The 20,696-nt window shown below is 42.9% G+C and overlaps 2 protein-coding genes across 14 annotated transcripts in view; one reads left to right on the forward strand and one right to left on the reverse strand.

Annotated features, from left to right (window-relative positions):
• The window catches only part of DCUN1D3 (defective in cullin neddylation 1 domain containing 3), a 35,857-nt gene extending 27,657 nt beyond the window's left edge, over positions 1–8,200 (forward strand). For all 6 annotated transcript variants that reach the window (XM_074346241.1, XM_045521174.2, XM_045521173.2 and 3 more), the window contains 2 exons: positions 846–1,381; positions 2,988–8,200. In XM_074346241.1, the coding sequence (XP_074202342.1) occupies positions 951–1,381; positions 2,988–3,471 (915 nt within the window). In that variant the 5' untranslated portion in view covers positions 846–950 and the 3' untranslated portion in view covers positions 3,472–8,200. The remainder of the gene's footprint in view (positions 1–845; positions 1,382–2,987) is intronic.
• Positions 8,201–9,081: 881 nt separating this feature from the next.
• REXO5 (RNA exonuclease 5) overlaps positions 9,082–20,696 on the reverse strand; it is a 34,016-nt gene continuing 22,401 nt past the window's right edge. For 3 of the 8 annotated variants that reach the window (XR_006726992.2, XR_006726991.2, XR_006726996.2), the window contains 8 exons: positions 20,376–20,513; positions 17,826–17,918; positions 16,995–17,211; positions 16,592–16,779; positions 15,537–15,655; positions 13,632–13,709; positions 9,954–10,119; positions 9,082–9,206 (listed from right to left, as the gene is read on the reverse strand). Coding sequence is in view for 2 of the 8 variants with exons in the window: in XM_045521183.2 (XP_045377139.2) it covers positions 13,628–13,709; positions 15,537–15,655; positions 16,592–16,779; positions 16,995–17,211; positions 17,826–17,918; positions 20,376–20,513 (837 nt within the window). In the remaining 6 variants the exon portion in view is untranslated. Of the gene's footprint in view, positions 9,207–9,953; positions 10,120–13,433; positions 13,710–15,536; positions 15,656–16,591; positions 16,780–16,994; positions 17,212–17,825; positions 17,919–20,375; positions 20,514–20,696 lie in introns of those variants that run through there. The other 5 variants (XR_006726994.2, XR_006726995.2, XR_006726993.2 and 2 more) reach the window with 5 other exon arrangements.

Here is a 20,696-nt window from a genome sequence, read left to right on the forward strand (position 1 = left end):
CATCTAGCAATTATCTTGTCATTTAGTGACTGTATTTGGGTAAGAATCAGCCCTTCTTTAAAAATGGAGACACCCTCTTGGAAGACTGGGCCTGGAGGCCTTGTGGGACGTTCACAGTTAGTGTGAGCCTGGCTCGCATGCTGCTTACCACCTTGCCGGCCAGCGACTGGGACCCTGAGTGTGGATTATGGCCTTGGTGGGTGGTTCCTGTAGGCGGTTAGAGGAGGGTGGAGAAAGGCATTTCATCCACTGTGTAGGTGGGCCCCAGGAAGGAATTTGAAGGAATCAAAGGCAATTTTTACTTCGTTATTTGGTGAGGACTCTGCTTGTAGTCTTGACTCTGCAAATCCTTTACCTCATCTTTAGGCCGTGATGAAACTGCGTAATTGTCTGGATGTGGCCACCCCTTTTCCCTCCTTATCCTACTTCAGAAGACAGCTTGGGAGACTAGAAGATGATGTTTTTATTTGCACCTTCTGGGTTAACCCCGGCCCAAACAACTTTTCTTCTGTGACGGCAATCTGGCAAGACAAACTTCCTTTGGAATATTTCTAGCCAAACTACAGTCTTCCTCAATACGTTCTGCACACGAATCAACCTCTTTGTAATCCATGTTACCTTAAGAATTTTAGGAAATCTTGCTTATTGGCTCTCTATGTGCCCTAGCCACTGCATTTCCGAGGTGAAGGTATAGGCTTGTGAGGGAGGTGGTGATGAACTTGGGGTATCTCCCTGGCTCACGCTTGGCTCATTGAAACAAAGTGGTGTGCTGCTCACTCCCTGGAGGGGAGCTTGCGGACTCTGCCTCCCTGTCCAGTAGTGACTACTCTCCGATTTCCTTCCAGGTTGGCTGGCTCCTCTGGCTGATGGCATGTTGAGGCACACGGGCCAGTGGCAACGAGGGCATCCGATCCAGAGGGGGCCACTCTAGAGGCCAGGTCACCAGCATCATGGGCCAGTGTGTCACCAAATGCAAGAATCCATCATCAACTCTGGGTAGCAAGAATGGAGACCGTGACCCCAGCAGCAAGTCACACAGCAGGCGGGGTGCAGGCCACCGTGAGGAACAGCTGCCAACCTGTGGCAAGCCAGGTGGGGATATCCTCGTCAACGGGACCAAGAAGGCAGAGGCTGCTACCGAGGCCTGCCAGCTGCCAACATCCTCGGGAGACGCTGGGAGAGAGCCCAAGTCGAATGCCGAAGAGTCTTCCTTGCAGAGGTTGGAGGAGCTGTTCAGGCGCTATAAGGACGAGCGGGAGGATGCAATTTTGGAGGAAGGCATGGAGCGCTTTTGCAATGACTTGTGTGTCGACCCCACGGAATTTCGAGTGCTGCTCTTGGCTTGGAAGTTCCAGGCTGCTACCATGTGCAAATTCACCAGGTTAGTCACAAACACTTCGTGTTACCAGGTGAGCAGAGGAGGAAGGAGAGCACCATTGGGCGGTGGTGCCCGGCTAGGGTAGAAGTGGGGTTGGCTTCAAGGGTTTGGGGTAAGTCTTCATTTCTTTTTCTGACCACTTTCTCTAAAGCTGTTTAGCCGCTGAAAAGCTGGGCACCCACCAGCCATCTTTGCCTGAAAGTTAAATGAGGAGTAATCCGTGTTACCAAGCTGCCACCCTGCCCCACCGCTGTTTCAGACTTTTCTCTCTTCCTTGAGTCCTGTGCTTGTCAGTTCACTCGCTTCCTCACTCACTTGATGCTTGTTGTGCACCCGTCACGCGTCAGGCACCGTGAGTGCCGGTGTGGTGCGTGCCACTGGGGATGTGCCTCTGTGACTGCGTGAGCCCAGGTGCCCCGTCTAGGTGTCCACACATTACCCTTGGCCAGCGTATGTGCCGGCAGGGCCAGCTGGCCCCGGTTATCAGGCAGTAGTTGTGTACATTGTTACGGTCACGCGTCCCTATGGAGGATGTGTTTGGGAGACAACATGGCAGGGTCACCCCCAGGTGTGGTTTGCAGACACTGGATTATAAGTAGGAAGAACTGACTTTGAGAACCCCTCGGTATAATGTCTAGCCCCTGGATAGGTCACCTGACACACCTCAGATGTTCTGTTTTAGCAGAACCAGCAGTCTCTGAGGAGATGATCGACATTTTTATCACCAGAAGGAAACTCCATACTTATTAACAGTCACTCCCCATTTCTCCCTTCCCCCAGGCCCTGACAACCACTCAGCTACTTTTGATCTTTATGGCTTAGCCTGTTCTGGACAGTTGACGAAATGGAAGCATGCGACATGTGGTCTCTAGTGACTGGCTTCTTTCACTTGGCTTGTAAGCGTCATCCATCCTGGAATGTGTATCAGTACTTCCCTCTTTTTTATGGTCAGATAGTGTCCGTTAGACAGATATACTGCATTTGGTTTATCCATTTATCAGTTGATGAATATTTGAGTTGTTTTCACTTTTGCTATTATGAAGAACAGTGCTGTGAACATTTGTGTACAAGTTCCCCCGACACACAATTTTTGTTTTTTAGCAACAGAACTTTGATCTCTGGCGGCAGTTACCCAGGTTCATCCAGAGTCTTTGGGTCCAAAAACTTCCCTTGGCAGTCACCAAAAATATTCCAAAAGCAAACACCTTTTAGAGAATCAAAAGGAAAACAGAAAGGCTCCCTGTCTGGGAGGAGAGTCTGCGGCTTAATCACTGTCGCAGAATGGGAAACGGGCCACCGAGCAGGAGCCTTGAGCTGTGCTTTGGAAAGATGAATAGACGAACCATTGTCAGCCGCCTACCACGTGCCAGGCACCGTCAGAAGCAGTTGACGTGCTGACTTGCTTAGTCCTCACCAAAGCCCTGTGAAATAAGGTGGCACCTCCACCGTGTGACAGATGGAGAAATAGGCCTACCGTCAGCAAAGGGGCCGGAGTTCAAATCCAGGCCGCCCAGCCTCGTGGCCGCGCTCTTAATTACAATTCTGTACTGCGTCTCGGTAAATGATAGCGTTTACAGTTACTAATTGTGCCCCCTCCTTCCTGTTGCAGGAAGGAGTTTTTTGATGGCTGCAAAGCAATAAGTGCAGACAGCATTGATGGGATCTGTGCCCGGTTCCCCAGCCTCTTAACAGAAGCCAAACAAGAGGATAAATTCAAGGATCTCTACAGGTTTACATTTCAGTTCGGCCTGGACTCTGAAGAAGGGCAGCGGTCACTGCATCGGGAAATAGCCATTGCCCTGTGGAAACTAGTCTTTACCCAGAACAATCCTCCGGTATTGGACCAGTGGCTAAACTTCCTAACAGAGAACCCCTCGGGGATCAAAGGCATCTCCAGGGACACTTGGAACATGTTCCTTAACTTCACTCAGGTGATTGGCCCTGACCTCAGCAACTACAGTGAAGATGAGGCCTGGCCAAGTCTCTTCGACACCTTTGTGGAGTGGGAAATGGAACGAAGGAAAAGAGAAGGGGAAGGGAGAGGCGCACTCAGCTCAGGGCCCGAGGGCTTGTGTCCCGAGGAGCAGACTTAGTGGCTCTGTCTCAGGGGCAGCAGCGAGGACCTGCCCGCTGCCCTGCAGCCCACCGAGGAATCGGACCTTTCTGGAAATTACTGAAGATCGGATATTTTCTACTTTACACCTTTCTCTGCCTTGTATCTGAAAGGGCTCTAAAATGCTGTATCATGTTTTAGGCACTTTCTTCACTTTTTGGTTATTTTGGTTATTCCTTTTTTGGGGGGGTTCCCCCAAAATATTTGAACCTGGTTACATGTTGTGTTTTTTTTTTTTTTTTAAGCCTTCAGATAGAATAAGCCTGCCATTTCTTGCACAAATTAAATTTTTTGGGGGGGTCGGGGAGGGTATAGGGCAGGGAGGGGGAATGGGACAGTTAGGTTGAATTATCATTACAAAATGATACAGTGCCAGATCTCAGTTTTGCATATTCTTGTTTTTCAGGGCAGGTCTGTACTGTGTGTAGTGCTGTTTACATGGTTGAATTTAGGTTGTAATAATTATTTTTAAAGATTTACACAGAGTTGAATAGCAGTGTTAACTGTTAACCACATTGCATTAATTCCCAGGCAATTTAAAGCTCTTGGAGAGCCAAGGCCAGCCAAGAGCATTTGTAGTCTAGTTGTAACCTCTTTTTAAGCTAATTTATCTGAAACCCTTATTTCCCCCACTTCTTGCTCATTCCTCCTTTGACCTATTTCATTTCATGTTGAGTTTACCCATCAACATGCTGCACCTGTCAGTCAAGTGAGCAGTTTTTTCGATCACGTTGTACTGAGAAACCACTTAAAGCATTGAATGCAGAGAAAGCAGTGCTACCTCAGTTTTGCTGGAAGTAGACTTTGATAGTTTTCTTTGACGAAGTTTATGTATTTTCATGTTGTAAGTGGAAATACTTTTTTTTTTTTTTTCATTTGCCTTGGAGCCAAAGTTTCTGTTCCTGGTGGTCGGAAAACTGTGCCTGCCGGCCAACTGACTTGAAGGAAAACTGTGGTATGGAGCTCTGCTTGAATTTTTTTTTTTTAATTTTTTTGAGTATCATCAGCTTACTTGTCTGGCAAGTGCAGAAGCCTGAGGCTGGCCTGAACTCTGCCAAACAAATATAGAAGTGTATTTAATAGCTAAACGTGTGCCCTTTCCCTTCTTGCTGCACCCATGTTGTCACTTAACCCCCAGAAGTTATTTATTATCTTCTTTGTAAATGTCAGGCTCATTTGGGGTAATGTGATGACTGTTTAGGTTTACATGGCCCTCTTCCCTTACCCCCAAATATGTATATATACATATATAAGATATGTATATATTTTACCTATATAAAATATATATATACACATATATGTATCTATATTCCTTTCTTTACCTGCTAAAACTGGCTATAAAAGGGAGCTGCCTTCAATATATAAAGTATAAGAAGAATGCCAGGGAACATCATAGTGGAGGTTTTTGAATCTGAATTTGGACCATTTTCACTAAAGAGGAGGTGAATTTTCTCAGCCCTTTCCTCCCAAGAGGGAGTCCTGTCCCCCCAGACTCCCGTGTGCTCGCTCCCTGAGGCCACCTTGGGCCAGACTGCCACACAGGAGCTGACTGGTCCTACCTGGTTTCAGTAGAGGGTCCTCTTGTTATTTTTCCATTAAAAAAAAAAACAAAAAATGTCCTCATAAAACTATACTGGCAGGGTGGGTGGCAGGAACTTGTACAGGTCAGCTTCCAACACTTTGGAACAGATTGAAAAGGTAATCTTTTAAATAAAAAGCTTACAAAAATATTTATACTCTTGAGGTAATGAGAGTTTGTCTATTAAACATCTGGAGTTTTCCCCCCTGACTTCCCCCATCGCCTGCCCAGGTACATGTCTCTCAGCCTGGGCAGGAATTGCTTGTTTTAAGTCCCTTTATTTAGTAGCCTTACGGCTTCAGGCTCCCATCTTTACAAAGATGATTTAAGGAGTTTCTGCAGTTGATGTTTTCCTAAAATTGGCATTGACATAAAGAACGCACTTGAAGTTTGATTTTTTTTTTTTTTTTTTTTTTTTTGAATCCCAGCCCTGACACTTGCCCCTTTAGAGGGGTGGATGGGAAACTTTAAAATCAGCCAGTGTGGATCAGTGATACTGCTGGAAAGAGGAAGAGGGTCTCGGGCCAGATGTCTGGCCTTGTTCTAGCCTAAGACACAGGATCCTCGTATAAAGAATTTCTAGGGGTCCCAGCAGGGTCTGTGGGCTCAGCTATAGTCAGGGTGCCTAGACTGAGGTGTTCACGAGGCCGTCTTCTCATCCAGCCAGTCTGCAGCCCCCAGTTTTTCCCACTTCTGGACTGGGAGGAGGTTGAATAAGGGTAAAGGTAGGCTGCTCCTAGCCAGGTATGGAGAAAAGGGTACAAAAGAGGTAAACACTGAGTGTCTTGAGGACTCTGGAGGACCTGGAGTCCTTCCCCAGCCTGTAAGAGGGCGATCCATGCATTAAGTGTGCTATAATTGGTGGATTGTTTTTAAAAAATTCAACTAGTCAGCTTCCCCAACCCCATGAAAGAGCCATTTAAAAAATTACTTTTGGTTATATTTTTAATGTTTGTTACAAAAGTGCAGATGAGAAGCCAGAAAAGGAATGGTCAGGGAAGGACTTACTTTCCCTTCCAGGTTTGAGCCCTTGAATTCCCAAGCAAGGAATTCAAGCTTTTGCAGTAGCCTGGGCCAGTGCCTGACTTTCTCATGACCGTAGGAAAAGCGGTTTTTCTGCAGAGGGGTCCAAGGTGGGGGTGTGTAGGGTTTGGAGATACACTTCTGGGAAATGAAAGGTCCCTATTCCTCTTCTCCTAGGCATAGCTTTGTTGCTTAATGAGTGAGCAGTAATTGTGTGGGAGAGGCCAAGTGCCTGCCTCTCAGGTAAGCCAGTGCACCCTTCACTTTAACAACATGACACCAGGGTGGTGTGGTGGTGTGGAGAGGGGCAGGATGTGGATGTCATTTTAAAAATAGGCAAATATCTGAGAGTGACTAAAACAATGTTGGGAAATTGCTTGGATTTTGGCAAATGGCTTCGTGTGTGAGCTTCTGTGTTTCTTTAGCGATTAGAAAGCTATATGAGATGAGGTGTGCTCCACCGGATTGCTCTTCCCCCACCCCTGCCAAATTTGAATGTATTGTTCTTAACCCCGCCTCCTATAATGACATTTTGCTGTGTCAGCCGGTTGCCTCAGCAGTTCTCCCTGCCAGATGTGCCCACATGTGTGGGTTGGGTCCAAGATGCCATTTCTACCCTTCTGATAAGAAAAATCTAGAGCTAGGTAAAGATCCAAATTTTAACCAAGCCTCCAGGCCCAAGGAAATCAACTGAAAATGTACCAGGCAGTGTTTTCAAAATTAAACTTCCCTAAGGAAAAGTGCAAACTAGCCTTCTTGGAAAGAAGATAGCCACACAGTATTAGCTGGTCTTTGAAACTGTATCTCCCAGGGACTGGTGCCAAAATGCAGTCCTGAGTGCGGGAGCCCGCCAGGCGTGGGGCTCCAGAGTTCTTGTGATGGCCTTGTATACTATGCTGTTCTATGCCAGACTGTATTAAGCAGTGGTGGGAAATTCCTGGGCTAAGGACCTGGTAGAAAAGTTTAAAAACCAAAACAGAAGATCTGTATTTAGGACTATGTTCGGTTTGCTGCATTTAAAGTCAAGTCTTCACTGCAGTGAAGCCCAAAGGTAGACCCAGTTATACAATTATAAGGTGAGGGCTGGAAGGAAGCTGCTGCTAGGTTTGTTTTCTTATAATTGCCTGTTTTGTCATTTTTCTTTTGTCTCATGTTTAGTGACCACCTGAACATCTTGGTAACTGACAAAGGTCTTCCTAGGGGGACTCCAGCAGTATCTTGTTTAAATGAGATGGACTGAAAGGACTGTTCAGTCAGTAAATGTTAATTGGGGGTCATCTGAAAACATGTGATGTTGCCCTTCCTCTTACTCTAGTTTTCTGAATCAGAGGGAGTTCCCACCCACTCCTTTAGAATTTATTCCTTTGCTAAGCAGTAATTATATAGCATATATCCAGTTTAACCTCGACTCAGGATCTGCAGATGTGTTTCCTCATTGAAAGACAAAATTGATGCTTGAGTTCTGGTTGCAGAAGCAAGGTTGGTTCAGATGGCTGAGTACCCACCAGATTCTGCTTCTGATTCAGGTGTTGGGGCATCACACCCTCCCTGTTCTTCTTGGAAACAGCCTGCTCTTCGACCACCCACCTTTCCTCCCTGCTACTTTCAACACAAATCTTGGATGTTACCAAAGGAAGCCATTCAACAGCTGCTGTGGTTCCCCCCACCAACACGTTTATTCTGGGAGAAGTGTCTTCCCTCTGACCCTGGTTCCCAGCCTCCTGAGTCTGTGACTAGTTGCTCTTAACCTGTTGCACTAATGAGTATGATTCTAAGTTTCAAAGGGGGAATTTGAAGCAATAGGCAAATGGGGCTTGGATAAATTGGTCCTATAGGTACCCTGCCTTAACCCGCTGAGGTGATGAGTCCACTACTCATATGACCTTCCACCTTTGTGATTTCTCTTAGTTTGTGACCAGTGTGTCTGTTTCTTGAAGTTGTACAAACTTGACAAGTTAATACTTTGATTTGTATTCTGTGCACTGTTGCACTCTCCAGGTGGCCCCTTCAATATTTTATTTAACTTGTTACATTTTTGTCTGTCTACATTTTTTTTTTTTATTTGGAAGGTAACCTGCTGTTGGATTTAATAAATTTGTTTACTTGACTACTGACAATTCTGCGAAAAAACAAAAACAAAATAGTGACTTCCTGCTGGGGTGAGATTTACCCACTGGGAGCCTCTTCCAACATACAGGATGGCAAATCCTATGCTTTGGAAAATTATCCAGATAGTACAGGATCCCCAGACTACAAACATGTATGCTGACCTCCCACTTCCCATCACCAAGTTTAATCGCCTTCAGAGTCCCAATATTTGTAGGCAAAAAGCGAATGAGCTTCACAGGGCCACTACCTAAAGTCTTACCATATCAACTGACGTGGGAATCCCAAGAGGAATAAAAGGTGAATTAGAACACTGTGCTAAATGGATGGCTCCTAAAGGCTGGCAGTGATTAAGGCAAAGGAGATAAGCTGAAACTGTCAAGGGCCACTGTGATCTTTGGCAAATTAGTGAGATTGATCTGTAAAATCAAGAGACTTACTTCTATCAGTGTTAGGACTTAAAACGACGACTATAATTTTTAAAACACATGAAACACGAGTTTAAGGTTTCCAAAAAGATGTTGGTGAGTAATGAAAGGAATCCAGGGTTAGGAGGGGGGTTGGCATGGTCAGACATGACCTCTCCCAAGTCACTGCCCCTCTTGGGGGCTCAACTTCCCTCAGTGCCAAATTAGGGGAATGGGGGCCTTAGACTAACATGACCTCTGATGGCTCCATCTGGCTTTCACATTCTAGAAGTCTGACTGTGGTCGACCAGTTATGACCCTTAGCTTCCTTTCATTGTATTTTCTATCTAGTTATTATTCGTACTCAGGAAAGCTATTGGCTAGCCATCTTACTCACTTTAATGGAGGCCCTGATGGCCTTCCCAGGAATTGCCAGCCTCATGTTGGTATCTCCTAAAAATACCAAGTACAGTGGTGGCATTAGATATGCTTTTATTTTTCTCAACAGTTGGAAAGGACTTAGGAGTAACGACCATATCCTCTTGCTAGCCAGGAGAGGGTTATATGGTGTCCTCAATGACCTGGAATTTTCTCTTCCTCCTTTATTACCAAATAATAATAATAATATTATTAATAATAATATATAATAATATATTAATAATATAATAATAATAATCCTTTATTACCAGATAGAGGCTAGAAGGGAAGCTAGGGGTGACTTTTTCTCACTTAAAAAGTCTACCTCTAAAGCACATGCTTATTTTTCCAGCTGGCTCTTGGGCTTATGTCTTCTTTGGCTCTTCTGAGTTATTTAGCCCAGCCACGGCCTTAACAAATAGAAGTGTGGGGAATAATAAAGAGGGGATTATCCATTTGGGTGCTTGTATAGGGCATGGAGCTTTTCAAAGTGTTGTCATGGTGCTGTATGGCTAACATCCAATTTCTGATCAGATAAGGGATAAGCGACTAACTCACACAATTACCAAATAAGTGTAACTGTATGTGGAATGGAATTTTTCTAGCAAGAACGGTATACTGAAGGTAGTACTGACGGTTCAGAGTCACCTCAGCACTTGCCTCTTCCCTCCTCTCAAGCCCAGCTGCCGGTGCACATGGCTGGGTTCGCTCTGGAAGCCATTCTCTAGCTCTGGATTGTGATTTTGATCAGGGTCCAGAAGCGAAGTTAAGTTGCCTGGGAAGTTAAGGCAAGTGAGCCAGCCTAAACTCCCCCACTTTCCTTCCTTTGCTATGACTTGTTAGGATGCCCTGTCTTCTGAAAGCCGTAAGACTCCTACCTGGGTTTATCATTTTTCCTCTGTAACTTTCCAGCCCTGGTACTCTTCTTACCTTAGGGGTGCTGAGAAAGCCTTAGTGGAACATGGCAGCAGTGCAGCCGGCAGCAGAGCATCGGACTCTGTATAGTGTTCTGTAATCCATGCTGATGAAGACTCTGTGGGCTCAGTGTTTATCTGGGGTGGTGCTGCTCAAATTGCTGGTTTATTACAATATAGAGCTACAAAATAATATGGTACTAGTGTAAGACAAAACAGAAGAACACAGAGACACAGGCTCTTGTACACACTGGCTTACACAATAAATGATGCAGCCTCCTTTATTAGGTAAGTAAAGGTAGATAATTGGGTAAAATATAAATATTTGGGGGAAAGCTATCATGTGCCAAAATAAATTCCAGGAGGAATAAAGGCATAAGTATAAAAATTTAATCACTTATATATATGTAATATATAAATAATATATATATAATCAATGGATATTGATCTCTGAATCAGTCAAGACTTTCTAAGCATAAAAGCAAACAGAAATCATGAAAGACAAGAACAGACTAAAACTTACCTTAAAAAATTAAACACATTTTTGCAATAATTGACAAATGGACACTATAATTCATTAGGAGACCTTAAAAATTCAGTATGGAAAAATAACAGAAACATGGGCAAAAGATATGGACAACTCATTAAAGAAAAACAACTGGTCAAAAATCTTCTGGAAAAAATGTCAATCTAAAAGGTATTCAATTAAACCTATAATGAAAAACTTTTTTAACCTATCAAATTGACCAAGATTTGAAACAAATTGATGCTAGCAAACACAAGGTAAAAACTTTCCTGGAATTAAAAAAACTTAAAGTGTTCATACTCTTTAGCCTACTAACTTCACTTCTAGAAAATTTTCCTCAAGAAATATTATCTTTCAAAGATGTGCAAGGATTATGATTTAGCAGTATCATTTGGGAACAAATTCAGTGTCAGCAACAGGGGACTGTTTCAGAAATCATGGCATACATTCAACATGTTGGAATATTAATGTGGCTATTAAGAACTGCTTTTGAATAATGGAAAAAGTATGACAGAAGATTGTAAAGTAGTGGTTGTCACTGCCTCTGAGTAGTGGGATTAGATGTGATTGTCACTCTTCTGGATTTTAAGTTGCCATTTAATGGGTTTCCTTTGTAATAGGGAAGAGACTACAAAAGAGGGGACAAAAGGAAATGAAAGCAAACATGGCTGAGTGTCCCAAACAACCCCACTATGAGCGAGGCGGCCAGAAAGTTAGGCAGTAGTATATTGAAAGCCTATACCAAGTTTTCTGTGAAAAACCTTTAAGTTGCTCTTTTCCCCCAAATGAGAAGCTGCTTCAGCAGCTGCCTTGGCAGCTCTGCATTGGCTGCCTAGAAGGGTGTGGGAGGAAAAATGCACAAACGCACTTATGAATGGAATGTGTGTTTTGCAAGAGGCCAAGTTGGCAGCCTTGGCTTCCAAAAGGTGGGAGCATCAGCTCAAAGAACAGTGTGTGCAGACTGAGGCCTCAGAGGCCTTTTGTTCCAGGCCCATCTCTGCAGAGTTCTGGAGTTGGGGGCCCATGGGGAAACTTCCAGCCCCACCTATCCAGGAAAAGGAATGGCCTAGGCTGTTCCCTAGGAGCAAGCAGAGTGCACTTGGCACAGGGAGCCTTCATCTGCTCTGTGTTCCTGCAGCTGAAAGATGATCCTCAGTAAAATGTAGGCTTTCCCTAATTTAATTCTCATGATAACCTTATGAAGTAGTTGCTAGCGTCACCATTTAAAAAATGAGGCTCACACAGGGAAACAGTGGGCTCAGACACAGCCCACTATTTGGTCATTTTCGACAAACTGAATATCTGAATATTCATAATAATCCTTAGAAGTAGATACATCTCTTCATTTTTGAGGCCATGGAAATGGACTCAAACAAGGTGACTTGCCCAGGAGCAGAGCTGCAGCGCCAACCTAGACAAACACTTATTTTGTGTCTCAGGACTGGACTCTCAAAAGGTAAACAGCAGCTGAGCTCCCACAGCTCTGAAGCTCAGCTGCAAGAGGAAAGAATCCAGCAACAGGCAGTTTCAAGGTGTTCTCAGAGCCTTGCAGCCGAGGGCAGCAGTATACCTGGGGAACTTTGCTCTTTACAAGGGAACTTCAAAAGTTGCAGTATCTCAATTCAGTATCAAGCTCTTCAGTTCTGGCTCCTGGTTCCCAACTTCCATAAGGCCAGATCTTATAGCAGTTACATTTAAAGGATTAAACACTGCCTCAAAGGTGCAACCTTGAGAATTAATTTTAAGTAGAATTATTATTTTCTAGTTATAAAACCAGTATTTTTTTTTAAATAAGCCTACATACAGAAAAGCATTCGGTAAAATCGAATTTGCTGATCCCACTAGTCAGAAATAAACACTTTGTATTTTGGCATACAGCCCTCCAGGTTTTGTTCCAAGCCTATGCATATCTTTGTATAATTTTTTCTATAAAAATGGACTCAAGCTATACAGAAGACTATTCTGTAACTGTCTACGCTTATAACCTATAAAATACTATGAATGCATCATGTCTCCACAACAATCCTATAGGATAGATACCATTATTATGTACCAAGTAGAGAGATGTCAAATTTATTCATGTTCACACAACTGAAAAGCAGGAAAGCTGGGATTCAGAGTCAGGCAGTCTGGTCCAGAGGGCTACTGCTACTTCTTACAGATCTCTCTCACTAGAGGTTTTATTTACACACATGTGTGCACACATACACACAATTTTTAAAAATAGTCACCCAGAATTCCATTTTAACCCTACGATATCCCTCCATATGTGTTATTGATAAACTGTCCTATTACAGGAGGATACTCGAGTGGAACTGCAGGCTCCCAGTGGAGGCATCAATTTACAAGGTTCTTTGGAATGATACATACTGCATGTCAGGTTAGTTCATCTTTTCTGGAGGGCTGAAGTCAGTTTTGGAACTGTGTGTGTCTGTACCCATGTCCTGTCTCCAACACAGAATGTTGACAGTTTGAGAGCTGATAAAAAAGAGAGGGTTTCACTGAAACTGAAGCTTCCAGTTCTAGCGGGGAGCTCTGGTGTGATGGAGGCACCTACTGGTGAAGGGTAACACTGCAGTCTCACCCTGAAAGGAAGCGTTCCTAAACACTGAATTTTTAAAGGGGACTTCCAGTGTTGGTTAACAGCTAAGTCTTCAACTTTCCTCTGTGTGGTGGATCTGGCAGATCTTCAGCCAGCCTCTTTTTCCTTCAAGTTTATAATAACCATCAATGAAAAAATAGTTTGCCTTACAGAAATTTGCTTCACAAGGGTTACAATTTTGACAGATTATATAATGGCCGTTTTCTCTACAGAAGTCACTGCTCCTGGTTTCCTTACCTATAATATTCCATTTAATAGGAATGCTACATGAAATGAGCACCTGCTACAGTACCTGTATATAAACCCAGTGACACAAAGAAAGTACAAACTGGTTTCCTCACTTCACCCTGTCTTAAGATGAAGAATGCTTGAATTTTAGGCATTTATTGAAAATTTGTACATGCCATATAAATAGATTAGACTCCGTAACTGGTACAGCATTTCCACAAAAGCTGTCTGCTACAGAGAGGCCTGGCAGCCTCCAGAGTGCCTGCAGCCTGATCACATTCTCTGCCACGGCCCACGAGCAGTAAGAATGGCACATGGGAAGTGGTGGGCAGACTCACGAGCACATGTTTGGGGTGGTGTTTTCCTCTTCGTCTTTTATTCCCATCAGTCCTAGGCCAGAGAGCGATCCATGAGTGCTGCAACAGATGAGGAATGATAATAGTTTTTGTCTACAGAGGTGAATGAATGGTCATAAACTCCGGTAGAGAAGTTTTTTGTTTTTGGGTGGGGGGGCATGTGTATGTGCTATGGAGCAGGGGTCAGGCAGGTAGACAGCTTACTTATGGAAATCTACCTGCTAAAAATGGTTCAATGGAAAGAATACTGACTAGTCCCAGATGCCTAGAATCAAATCACAGCTCTGCCACTTAACAGATGTGAGGCGTATTTCAACTAAGGATGAATGATCTCAAACTGATCCTCAGTTTCAACTATAAAACTATAAAATATTTAAATTACTATCTCACAGGGCTTTTGTGAGGAGTACATACAGTAGTAATAGCTAACATATTAACATATATGGAGGACTTACTGCATGTAAGCATTTGATATGTGTTCTCATTTAATTCTCCAAACAGTTCATGTACCTTATGTAGGTACTGATGTAGACATGATTGTTATGTATACTTTTCAAATTAAAAAACAGGCTCACAGGCATTGTTTAACTTACTCAAGTCACACAACCAGTAAGTGACAAAACCAGGTAAGAATGGCAGTCATCAAAATCCTTTTAAATTGCTGTTAGAATTGATTTTTTTTTCATTTTTTGTAATACCTATCACATGCCAGGCACTGTTTTAAAACTTTACAAAACGTCAACTTATTTAATAACGTATGCTGTAAAACTCCTAGCACAGTGCTTAGAATTTAGGAGCCATCCAGTACATATTAGTTCCCTGCCACTTAAAGTGCATGTTCATGGAACTGGGTTAGAGGGCTGAGGGGCTCTCCAAGGCAAGACAGGCAGAAATGAGCAAAGACAAACACAGAAGCTGCCTCTACCTGATGTCTGAACTTAAGCTAATAAGTCATAGGTCTTTTGGGTATGGACGAGTGGAGCTTTGAGTACTGGAGAGTAGCTCTGGAATTAAAGATTGGAGCTCTGATCCAGGCTCCAAGGCCTAGAGTATTCATGTTTTGCCACCTGGGACCTTGGGCCTGGGAAGAATCCTGGAAAGTCAGAATTTTAAGGGGCTTTTTAGAAATAATACAATCCAATGATTTTCAAACTGTACTTTTTTCAAAAAAGCCATGTCTCTTTCCCTCCTCCTCCCATAAACACATTCATTCATCTTATCTACTCACTCATTTCAGAATGGCTCACCTTTACGCTTTAGGATTTAACATCAATTTTTCTTTTAAAGTATGGGTTTTATAATTTAAAGGTTTGAGAATTACTGATTTACTCCAAATCTCTCATTTTACCAAAGGGAAACTGAGGTCCACAGTGAGAAAGTGGCTTGGCCACTTGTCAGAGGAGATAGGTAGGTGATAGAGCTGGGACTAGACCCAGAGTCCTGCTCCAGTTTTCCTCAGGCTTAGAATCAGCAAAACAGGCTTTAGCTCTTAAAAGTTAACAGAGGTGGCAGAGGGGAAAGGGCAGGAAAGGCAGGAACACACTCCTCATATATGGGAAGGCCTTGGTCACATCTGAGCTGAGCCTTGCCTTAGAACTTCTTGACCACTGTGACTCAAGTGCCTCTTGTTCCAGAGAGGTTGCAGGTTTAAAGGCCTCTGCCTTTAAAATGGGATGAGCTGTCCCCTTGAGGGACCGCTAAGTATAGTTATAAAAGAGCACATACATGTAAAACAGGAATACAGTATCTATCTTTTAGAACTGTGAGAACTAAGAGATGATTCATTTCAGCCCTCATTTATGTGCCTGGATGTTAACAAAAGGCCTTTCTCCAAGAAAAGCTTATGTCCAGAAGTCAGAACCAAGAGACAACCCGTTTGGTCCTTACCTCTTGGTTCCTGGCAGCAGGATGAGGCAAAGGGCGCCTGAGCCCAGGCTGTGGTAGAGCTTCTCTATTTTCCGGCTCCAGCGCCAGGCTGCTATCTTTGGGTGGTCCACCTTCAGCATCTAGGATCAAAGCCAGGTGCTGACGCTCAGTCAGAGTACCCTCTGTTCACTGGTGGAGGAACTGCAACATTCCTCCTCAGGCTCCCAGGAGAGGGTCTGCAAAAGTTCTGTCTGAAACTGAAGCCCCTACTGCAGGGCTCCCTGTCCACCCCAGCATCCCTAGGCCTCCCAGTCAGTTTAGGAGGACAGCTGCTGTCCCTTCCTCCCAACGGATCTTCCAGGGCCCCAAGCAAAGGGAACCAAGTCACTAAGGAGAGCTCTAGTCTAGACTCTTGCCTGGGCAAGGCGCTCACCAGCCCTGCTCTCTATTTGTCATCTGCTAAGTGTGGGAGATTAGAATAGGGCAGGGTTTCCCAAACTTAAGCCATTCACCTTCTAGGTTTACACTTCTGCTTCTGCTGTGTATCCCTCTAATGATTTTCTTTAAAGTGAGTCAATTTCTTCCTTAGCTTCATCTAAGTAATACTACTATCCATGAAATCACAGGTGCAATGTCGTGGTTGTATACTTTAATGAATAGTAGAAAACAAGTTCATAGCTATAAAAGTGGGGGAAAAAAGTTTATCTATGACCACCAAAAATCATCTTGTGTATGTACCACACTTCACAAAACCTCAGGTCACTAAAGACTTTTCCAGCTCTCCAACTTCTACGTTAGCCCCTCAAAGTCCCTTGGAGAGCCACCTGGAGGACTAAAAACCTGATTTTAGCAAGAATAGAGGGGGCAAAAGTGGGAGAGATCTTGGAGAAGGTGTGTCCAGGGCTGGAAGAAGCTGGAATGTGAAGTAGGACTAGTGCTGGGGCAGGAAAAAAAAGACTGAAGACCTGAGTAGGACTCTGCTATTTCCATAATCAGAAGGCCAATCCCTAGAGCTAGCAAACCAAGTTAGCTACCTTTCCCCTCTAACCTCAGGATACATCCATTCACTCACTCACCTGCAATGCTTCCTTCTCCGAGGGTGGAGGTATGACATGAAGCCCTGGGGGCCTTCTTGATTCAGGAGGTAATCCCCTGAGCCATGCATGGAGGTGCCTAGTGGTTAGGGCATGCCTGCCTTTCAGCTTCCAGTCCTTGCCTTTGACAATGTCAAGGGCCCTTTGGGCACTGCCAAAAGTTTTGAATTCTGAAAGCAAGAATACCCCCTTCTGTTATTAAGGGTCAAAAAAGCTGATCACCATCCAAGCTGAAGCCCAGCCAAAGAAGAAGGACAGAATCAGGAGATGTTGACCTGGTTTAGCCCAGGAGGGTTTATTTGGTGAAAATTTCCTTTCTCTGACCTCATGTTATTACCATCCCTAATCTCCTTCCCCAAGGCTGTATTTGGTGGCTTAGACTTACTCAAGAAACAGTAATTTTTCTGCTTTCCAGTTTTAAGATCTTTAGGCAAGATCACAGCTTCTAGTCCCAGGAAGAGGTTACACTGCTGCAACAGCCGTTCTTTGAAGGTTTCGCTTACTCCAGACAAGTATATTGTACCTCGGTTCTCAGAATCTTGTTCCAGCTCATTTACAAGCACGTCACAGTCAAGGGTGAGCTCCGTCACAGGCCTCCGCACCTAACCAAAGAAAGATGGCATTAGTGGTATAAAAGTCATCATTTCAACCCCCAGGCCTATTATATACTAGCAAGTAATTTAATTCCGTAGTTTCCTCATCTGTATAAGGAGGCTAATGATAACTGGCCAACAGGACTATGGTAGAGACTTAAGTAAGATAAGTAAATACAAAACATAAATATTTTTGTGTAAATACTCTCTGTTCCCTTTCCTTCTCTTGCTCTTTGCCATCTATGGCAATGAAATTCTGTTTAATTGCATAAGAGACTTCAAAATACCTTTTGATTTCCGCTGAAAGGTAAAGTAAAGGGCAACCACAGAAGACCACCCAGAATAAACCATAAGCAGTGATAAAGAGTACAGGAAGAACCCAATGTAGTTCAGGCTGATTTTGACAAAAAGAAAGCTGTCTTGTCTTAGGTCACCACTAGAAGAATGCCAGGCTTGGCTTAAGATTTTCCATAATAGAAAGTCTTGTGCCTGAGCCTCTCAAGGACACTAGTCTAAGATGTTATGCCTTGGGGCACTGTAAACACAGGCCTGAGTAAATACAGGCACTGAAAACAGAGGGCTGAGTAAAGAGTGCTCCTTTATGCTTTCTCTGGCCACCCTACCTTGACGCAGGTACCTTCTACTAGAATGCCATCCAAAGACTCTATGGCCAGCTGGGCAGCTTCCAGGACTTCGTACTGTATACAGAGATGTGGCTGCAGAAAAACCAAGGTTTCCTTACTTTTGCTTTCCAGGTTCAAACTGCTAGAGAAGGGGCTGGGAATGGGGCCCAACTAAACTACAGAGGCCAAAGCCACCAGAATGGATGTCCTTGCTATACTGGGCTAGACACTGACTGCAGATCATCAATTTTAAATGGAAACACCCTGGTTCAGGAACTGGTTTTTCAAATACACAACCTTTATTTGTCACTTAAAATTGAAGCCTTCTCTCCCTGGGTGGTATGGGGAAAGCACTAACAAATTCCTGACTACCCAACTTGCTTTTTGTACTATTATGAATCACTAAACATCACTGCAAAGCATAGGTAGAGATTCCCATTTGTCCTGTTAGCTTAAATTTAGATAGCAGCTTTCCTACAAGCCTGTAGAGGTTCTTACATTCTTCTATTAGATTTACATGTTCAAACTGACTGTTCTTCTACTTGATTAACACAGGGTAGCTAAATCTTTGTGATGGCCTTAGCCATAGCATCATCACAGAAATTAAAGTGCTCCCATAGAAAAGCTTCATTTTGCTGGACTCAGCAATATGAATGACATCAAGGGCACAGACCACAAAAGAAAATAAGATAAACTGGACTTTATCAAAATTTAAAAGTGCATCAAAGAACTATCAACGATGTCAAAAGGCGGCAGAAAGAATGGTAGAAAATATTTGCAAATCATGTATCTAACAAAGGATTAATATCTAAAATATATAGAGAACTCCTAAAACTCAACAAGAACAAAAATCAAATAACCTAAGTAAAAAATAGGCAAAGGACCTGAACAGACACTTCTCTAAAGATACACAAATGGCCAATTAGCACACGAAGAGATGCTCAACATCACTAATCATTAGGGAGATGCAAGTCAAAATCATCAGATACCACTTCACGTCCATTAGGGAGGCTATTATCAAAACAAAAACACCCCCCTCCCCCCACTCAAAACCAAGTGTCAACTGGAATGCAGAGAAATTGGAACCTTGGTATTGCAAGTGACAATATAAAATGGTGTAGCCACTGGAAAAAACAGTATCGTAGTTCCTCAAAAAATTAGACACAGAATTATCATTTAACTCAGCAATTCTACTTTCATGTATATACTGCAAAAACTGAAAATAGAGACTCAAACAGGTATTTGTATATCCATGTTCATTTCATAGCAGCATTATTCAGGATGGCTAAAAGGTGGAAACAATCCAAATATTCATTCATGAAATGGAAGGAAGAGAAGGGAGGGGAGTGGGGAGGGGGGTAAGGAGGATGCGGAAGGGGAAAAGGAAGGGAAGGGAAGAAACAAAAAGGCAAGATAAGACAAGACTTACAGGAGGAAGTTACAGTCCCCTGACATACCCTTCCCATGCTTCAGTCTACCTTCCCAGGAATGATCTTTTTATTTCTATTTTTAGGTGTAAGAAAGGCATTAATAAAAGATTCGGGGAAAGCACATTTTAAACATTGAGGATTCTGCACTTAGATCACTTTGGAGACTTGAATTTTTGCTTCACTTTAATAGTTATTAAACTATAGTTATTAGTTATGTTAAATAGCTATATATAATAGATTAATGCACCAGATAAATAGTTGCCTATGTCAAAATTCTAAAGGTACAAAAAATTTAGTGAAAAATCTTCCCCTAACCCCTGTTCCCAGTCACCTAGTTCTTCTCTCCCTGTAGGCCTTCATTGTTACCAGTTATTGTATATCATTCTACAGACATTTTAAGTTTTTGTTTTCAATTCTTTTCATGGTTTCCTGTCTCTGTGTAATGTGCTTATTAGAATGTTGTTATTGCTTCATATAATAACTTTAGACTTTACCTACTGACTTCCTGCTACGACCATGAAGACAGAAGCTTACTCATTACATCCTTCTAAAATGGCAGGAATTTTTTAAACCATATGCAAGTATTTTTTCTTGAAAAGTTAAAATAATTAAACTCTTTATAGGGTTTTTATGTAAATAACTAATAAACAGACTAACTCCATAAGACTAGAGAACTAACAACAAAAAAAGTCCTGTTCCTTCTTATTTTAACCCAGCTATGAGCCTACTTTGAATTTAAGCCCTACAGAGACTTCCCAACAAATGGAAGCTACTGCTCTTTTGAAAAGGCATTTTTTATCATTTAAAGCTGAGGTCATAAGCAGGAAGCCCACTTTGTCTGGCCTATATGATATTTAAGAAAATTTGAACCAAAAATATGAATTTGGCAGATTTCTCGATTCTCAAAACAAAACAAACAAAAAACCCCAGAAGACCTGGCAATACTGGGCACAAATTCTTTTAAGTGAACACTGCTCCCATGAGACAGAGCATGTCTCACTGCAGTTGGTGACAATCAAGCTCACGTCACTAATATCTGTTATCTGAATGGCCCTAGAAGGCATCTGAATTTCCTGCATTAAACTAGAAGGTCAAAATCTGAGTTTTCTTGCCTCATTACCTGATGGGTTTCAAGAACAAGAGTCATTGATCGGATTGGGCCAAAACTCTTAAACAGCCTCTTTAGAGCTGTAAGGTTACAATTTTTGCTAAATGGTCCAGCATAGACAGTTGACATCTCTGTCCACTTGATCTTCATCTATAAGAAAAACAACAGAATATTGTTAGGAGGTGCTAATCTAAAGAAATCATGAGTCAAAACATGGGATAACTCCTTTCAAGGAATTTCTCAACACAAACACTCACCAAATGTACAAGGATTTGTACACAGGGATTTCACTGAATCATTACTTGGAATAGCAAAAATTCCGAAGTGCAAATG

Source organism: Camelus bactrianus, chromosome 18 (genome assembly GCF_048773025.1).
Source record: "Camelus bactrianus isolate YW-2024 breed Bactrian camel chromosome 18, ASM4877302v1, whole genome shotgun sequence".
Taxonomy (NCBI): domain Eukaryota; kingdom Metazoa; phylum Chordata; class Mammalia; order Artiodactyla; family Camelidae; genus Camelus; species Camelus bactrianus.